The sequence below is a fragment of the Rhinolophus sinicus genome, linkage group LG04, assembly GCF_036562045.2.
Source record: "Rhinolophus sinicus isolate RSC01 linkage group LG04, ASM3656204v1, whole genome shotgun sequence".
Classification (NCBI taxonomy): Eukaryota; Metazoa; Chordata; class Mammalia; order Chiroptera; family Rhinolophidae; genus Rhinolophus; species Rhinolophus sinicus.
The window spans coordinates 124384357-124391601 of NC_133754.1; the positions used below are offsets into that span (position 1 = coordinate 124384357).

Here is a 7245-nt window from a genome sequence, read left to right on the forward strand (position 1 = left end):
ATGCTGAGAAGGCAGTATTTATATATTAAAAATGTACATGAGTGTGTGCATGTGTTCCAGTATTTACATACGAACACACAGTTCTGACTTTTGGACAAAGATGGTTCTCATTTTACTGGTAAGTATCCATTTCGATGGGCACATTTAAAGTTTACAAGGAAACTTAAACTTCCATTGCAAAATTAAGTGTAGACTGATATCTTCTTAGACCACATGGAGAAGACATGAATGAAAACAAAACAAGCAAGTGAAAGTACAGGGCAATGTTTAGAAAATGAAAATGATTGTATTCCCTATATAATGGCCATGCTCAGAAAGAATGTCATCAGAGGACCTAGAGGCCAAGGTTCATCCGACGCTCAGCTGAGCCAGGCCAGCAGCACCCACGTTTCTCCATGGCCCTCATGCTCTCTCTCCTTTCGGCCCTGGTGGTATTGAGCCATGGCCACGGTGGGTCTCTGGGCTGCAACCTGACTCTGAACCATGATCTGGTCAGCAATGAGAACGTCGTGCTCCTGGATCAAATGCGGAGAATCTCCCTTTCCCTCTGCCTGGATGACAGAAAAGACTTCAGATTCCCCCAGCAGGCGGTGAATGGCAGCCAGGTCCAGAGGACCCAGGCCATCTCTGTCCTTTACGAGATGCTCGTGCAGACCTCCAGAGTCTTCTTCACAGAGCAGTCCTCTGCTGCCTGGAACACGACCCTGCTGCACCAGCTCCTCACTGGACTCCATCGGCAGCTGGAAGACCTGGAACCCTGTTTGGTGCAGGACGTGGGACAGGCAGAATCTGCCGCTGGGAAGGACCCTACACTGGCCGTGAAGAGGTACTTCTTGGGCATTCGTCTCTACCTGAAACAGAAGAAATACAGTGACTGTGCCTGGGAGGTTGTCAGAGAGGAAATCATGAGTTCCTTCTCTTCATCAACAAGCTTGCAAGAAGGGTTAAGAAAGAAGGATGGAGACCTACCTGGGCTCACCTTGAACTGATTCTCACCGGTGACTGTGCCACATCATCCTTGCACATGTGTTTGGTCATTTCAAAGGGCTCTTCTTTCTGCTTCAGTCACAGAATTGATTGTATTTAATTCAGCAAATATTTTGTCAGAGCATTAAGTTAAACTGTGTTAAAAAATTCAGCTCCAGTGTCATCAGCCGCAAAGAGGTGACTGCTGTTATGCTTATTTGTTTGTTTACTTGTTTATTTAATTTATTTCTTTATTTATTCCCTTTCTTCTAGAGTCTATCATATTTATAATATTTAAAAACCATATGTAATTACATGCTCATTTTTACATTGTATTAAAATTTACAAAACATGTTTACATTTCCATGTTTATTTTGCATTTTGTTTGTATTACTTATCAAAGAAACCTTGTTGAGTTTTTAAAATTCTGAGATCGTGAATCTTATTTTTGTATGTAAATCTATTTCAAAATAGATTTTGTCCTATAGAACAGTTATTGTGAAGTCCTATGGAACAGTTCTACCACTTGTCATAAAATGCCTGCCAAAGCCGGAATGCTGTGGAATTGAGAAGAGTTCTGGAAAACATGGAGAACGTTCAGTACCCATGTCAGAGGTGCAACTGATTTACACTCACTCAGTAAAGAGAGGTGCGTAGAAACACGTGAGAGGAGTCATCCAGAATGAGGTGGGAAAGATGAGTGGTGTTGACTGGCCGGTCCCTGCACCTGGTGTCTTCCTCCCACCCTCCCCCTGTCCTGCTTTACTGAATGCAGTCAGTCCCTTATACAGTCGCTTCACTCCCTCCTCCCTGCTACCCTCCCTCACAAGTGCTCTGGTTCCCTTGTGGTTTCTAGGTTCAGGGTTTCTTCTTAGAGTAGAAAGCCACAAAGAACAAAAATTGTAAAGGAGCTGTTTTTCAAAATCGTTGTAGGCAGTTTCGTTTCCATGAGCGTTCTGATGACTATTTGGGGGTCCTGACTGAATGCTATGGTTACAATGATGAACTTGGTGCTGAAAGTCAAAGGATCAACTGAGCTCAGTTCACTGCGTGGGCTAATAAAGTCCTCACGTAGGAACTGCGCCCTCCGCTGGCCACCTGGGACATGGCCAGATCGAATGTAGGAGGGCAGCCTTTTCTTCCAATCCCCAATCTTAGTCCTTCCCGGAGATCCACTTCCGAAATGAACAACAGGCTGTCTGGGTCAAGAAGTGACATCATACTTGAATATAACAGATTATTTTTTTTTAGCTCATATCATTACAAAAAGAACAAGTGTGCCAAGTGTGCAGCGTCTCTCTGCAATGGGCAGCTATAAAGAGAGAAAAGGATAAAAATGCATTTCCTGCTCCAGTGTGCTGCTAACCATCCTTATGAACACTGTGGGCTAGAGCTGGGCTAGCTGGGTGTGGAACTGCTTTGGCGTGTTAATTAACAGGAAATGTTCTAGTTGATGCTTAAATATCAGTGTGAACACTAAATTTCCAGTTTCACAAACTCATTCCAAATATCTGATCCTGTGTGACCGTATAACTAGAAAATGTACTCATCATTATGTGGAATGATGATATTGGCAGCTCTTCTAAGTAGTCAGAGTTCAGATATATTTTCTGAACTGATAGATAATTGTACCATGTTTTCCCTAAAATAAGACCTAGCTGGACCATCAGCTCTAATGAATCTTTTGGAGCAAAAATTAACATAAGACCCAGTCTTACTTTAATATAAGATCGGTATAATATAATATAGTATAATATAATACCTGGTTTTATATTAATTTTTGCTCCAAAAGATGCATTAGAGCTGATGGTCCAACTATGTCTTATTTTCGGGGAAACTCGGCTAATATTGCCAATTGACAAGCAGAGGCTTTTTCATTGAAGTGTAAGAATAGTGGTAGAATTCCGGAGATGTTACTAAAGCCTACACAATGTTGTACTTGACATAGTTCCCAGGGATTGTGTGTGTGTGTGTGTCTGTGTATGTGTGTGTGTGTGTGTGTGAATTGTTCACGTAGCGAGGAGAGACAACAATTCGGAAGGATTTCTTGAATCTTTGCCTCAGTTGACCTCGCCAATGCTTTAGTTTGCTCTCTATAAATTGTGGGTGGTGAAGATCGTGGTGATATGTTAATACATTTTTGTCCTTTATCTTCCTCTTCTCTACTACTTCTTCTGCGTGGACGAGTTTAGCAGCAGGAGAAAGTCTTACCAATTCTGCACTCTTCTGTGTCTGTCTTTGATTTCTAATCTTCTTTAATATATTATAATCTTAAGCGCTTATAACTGACTCTAGTCCATAGTAGGTGCTCAATAATGTCATCCTGATTTTTAATAGTCAGATAACTTTACAGCTATATCATCTTCTTGAGTATTAATGATATTGAGATGACCCACATTTTGAATTGATCCACAAATGCACATTGAAAAGGACTAATATCCATTATTCTGCCAGATAGAATTAGGGAATGAGTAATTTGGTGGTGTTGTTTAAGATGAGTCTGCAATGAGTTTGTTGGCATGATTTCCCCTCCTGTCCCCAAACTGTTCACATCTGGGGAGAAAAATGACAAAGGAATCATGTGGCTGGTTTTGCACAGCTGACGGCTGGCCTCCGCCTAGAATCACTCTCCTTTAAGTCCCCGCCAGAGTAATCGGCTTTTCTTTCCTTGTTTCCTTCTACTGGCCCTTCATCATTCCCTTTGCCATAAGCCTTAGACTCCAGTTCTGTTGCAGTGAATTTAGCTCAATCATATATATATTTACATAAGACACAGTATATATATATATATATATATATATATATATATATATATATATATATAAAATTTTATTGGGGTGACAATTGTTAGTAAAATTACATAGATTTCAGGTGCACAATTCTGTATTACATCATCTATAAATCCCATTGTGTGTTCACCACCCAGAGTCAGTTCTCCTTCCATCACCATATATTTATTTGATCTCCTTTACCCTCATCTCCCACCCCCCACGCCCCTTACCCTCTGGTAACCACTAAACTGTTGTCTGTGTCTATGAGTTTTTGTTTCCCATTTGTTTGTCTTCTTTTGTTGTTTTTGGTTTATATACCACATATCAGTGAAATCATATGGTTCTATTATATTTTGTTATTTTGATACTCAAGGGTCAGCCTTTTGGTCTATTCAGGCCTTCAGATGCTTAGATGAGGGCCACTCAGGTCAGGAAGGGGGATCCGCTTTCCTCAGTCCATCTACTGAAATGTTAATCTCATCTCAAACCACCCTTGCACACACTTTGACTGTTTGACCAAATATCTGGACACCCCGTAGTCCGATCAAAATAACGCAGAAAATTCACCATCACAAGAGTTTAAAATATTGTGAAGCCTACTGGATTGGTAAACCCTGTATCGCCCTAACCCCACGTGCTTGATTGAATTAGGTTATATGATTTCAACCTGACATAAAGCCATGTATCAATATTCTCTGGGACACCATACGAGTGATGAAAGCGTTTAAAGTAAGTTTTGTTTTGGTCAAAACTATCCTTCCCCGTTACAATGAGAAAGTAGTAGAAGGTTTATATACAATTTTTTTTTGACAATTAAGATCATCCAAGAGATCTATATTGTGTGAAAATGCGTGGACTTGATGGATACCATGATTCTCTTCCCCAAGGTTGTTATGTACTGTCAAGACAGATCAAGTGCCAAGGCACTCCTACTGGATCCCCAAATTCATAGATAGCCTCTGCCCTGTTCACCCTGTGTCTGTCTCACTCCTCCACCTAATTCTCCTCCCATCCTTCTAGAAGTGAGGTCATAAGCAAATCTGCTGCGCAAGGGCTGTTCAGACCTGTCTCCCCCAGGGAATCTGAGAGTTCAAGGAGCATCTAAAACAAGTCCAGAAAACATGGAGCGACTGAGCTTCATGTAAGTTTAGCCCCAGTCACGTGCAGTGCACTGAGACAGGCCTGCAGGAAAGAGGAGACTACAAGTTGTTCAACCCTCCTTGGCCTCAGGTTCCCCGTGTCCTGTGATGAGGAGGAAAAAATAATGGTTCCTAGTGCATCCTGTATGCAAATCTGACTATTCCTTACCAGCTCTGGCCTTTGGGTAAGTCCCTTCTCTTCTCTGAGCCTCAGGCCTCCCCATTGCCTTTTGAGACACAACTTTGAAAATAGGAACTGTAAGAACACATGTGAAACCATCTGAAAAGTGCTATGTGAAGGTTAGTGGTTATTCTTCAACACACCTAACTGTATGGAATTGGCTTGTGCTCCCAGTTCGTCATGTTTTTCACAGCATTGTTTGTTGGTTAAAGAATGTGACTCTGCAGCCAGAGTTCCTGGGCTGGATCCCAGCTCTGCTATTTAATAGCAGCGTGACCCTGACAAATTAATATAAATGCTTATGATCCTGAGTTTCCTGTCTTCAATATGGGAACAATAAGAGTATTTTTTTCATAGGATTTTTGTCAGGATGAAATGAGTCAATACACACAAAAGGCATGAAAGTGTGCCTGGCAAAACTAATCAGAACTGTTAGAAGTCAGAGTGGCTGTCCTGAGAGAGGAGCCAGGAGAGCTGGGCTGAGGCAGTGGCTGGAAAGCAATACTGGGGAGGCTTCTAGGTCTTGGGTACATTTATTTTTATGTTTTTAAATATAGGTGCTTGTTTCACAGTGTCTGCAGTGCGTGAAAATTCCTTGTGCTGTTTGCTGAGGATAGTTCCAATTTCTGTGTATTACACTTCTGAAAGTGTTCCTGGGGTATAGTGAAAAGTATTGAGAGATTTTCAGACCTCTAAAAGCTGATGATGTGATGGGGTCCAAGTTTATTCCTGTAAGGAAAAAAGCTAGTATATGGGGAAAAACTGGAATGGAAAAACTTCACTAAAGGAATATAAACATCCGTCCACTCTTTGATGGTCTGTCCTACTTTCCACATATAATCTTTGAAAACACACACACGTACCTATAAACATCCCATGGATATCTTAGGTACATATGTATTATGTTTACCACATATATATATGAGATGCTCAAGGCTTATTGTTGGATAGTAAGGACCAGTGAACGCATTCCAATGGCCATGAAAAATGGTGGCATCTGCTAGGCTGGATGGGGAGGGGGGGTTGGATTCACCTTCCTGTTATTATTCCCACACTCATGAACTTTGTGTGTGTCCCGTAACTGTGACATGTGGCTGGAATTCTGTTTTCAAATGCATTGGGCAGCAGTGTGCTTTACTTTTTAAAATTTATTTAATTTATTATTTTTTTAAGTGTGTTTTTCCAGGACACATCAGCTCCAAGTCAAGTTGTTGTTTCAATCTTGTTCTGGAGGGCGCAGCTCACAGTGGCCCATGTGGAGATCGAACCAGCAACCTTGGTGTTATGAGCACTGCGCTCTAACCAACTGAATTAACTGGCTGCCCCAGCAGTGTGCTTTAGATGGAGAACTTTGCCTAGTTTCTTGTGCATTTTAGTAAACCGTAGGTCTTTGTCTCCATTGGCCTCCCACCTCCCATTTCTATACAGGTGGGGTCGTCTTTGTCATGTTACTGCATTCCATGATGTCCAGATATAACAATGTTTCAAAAAAAACACAGACAATAGTGAAGTAAGGGAACCCGAGACACAGCCCAGCAAAGAGACTGAATCTTGCTTTTCCTTCCCTTCTTCCCACTGCTCTAAACCAATTATTAGAATGGAGAAACATCAGGAATGGGAATTCTCTGGAAAGATGAGAACATCATCCATCTATGAGAACTGGAAGGTCAGGGCATGGGGTAGAGTGGAGACTAGGGCTTCTATCCAAAACTCACAGACCATATACTTAGGTGTGGTAGAAGATTCCAGGGCAAAATCCCCAAAGCTTGGATTCAGGGCCACAGAATGGCTTAAGAGCATTCAGGCCACCCGAGGGTCAGAGTCCTTCAACCCTGTCCATCAGCCACCTTCCCATCTCAGGGGTCTCAGGGCCACGTCTCTCCCTTGTGTTGGATCTGACATATGGAGAGTAATGCTGAGTCTCTGAAATACTCTGATCAGATACAACCTGATTTGTTGTCAGGGAGCAGAATCCTCTGGGATGGAGCAGCAGATGGGTTGTAGAAGATCTGAGAGTCTGTGTCCCTTTTCAACAGGATCCCTGTCTGAGATATCAGTAAAGGACCACAGGCACAAAACCTGTCTGTTTTTTATTTTATTTTATTTGAGTTTGACAAAGAAGGATCAGCAGATAATATGTTGATCAACTTTAAACATGAATAATATGGAACTGATAGAGACGTCCATT

General features: G+C 41.8%; 1 protein-coding gene across 1 annotated transcript; it reads left to right on the forward strand.

The window, feature by feature from the left end:
- Nucleotides 1-395: 395 nt before the first annotated feature.
- Nucleotides 396-989, forward strand: LOC141571264 (interferon omega-1-like). Its single transcript, XM_074331519.1, has one exon. It carries the CDS (start codon nucleotides 396-398, stop codon nucleotides 987-989), a length of 594 nt encoding a protein of 197 aa, XP_074187620.1.
- Nucleotides 990-7245: the final 6256 nt, after the last annotated feature.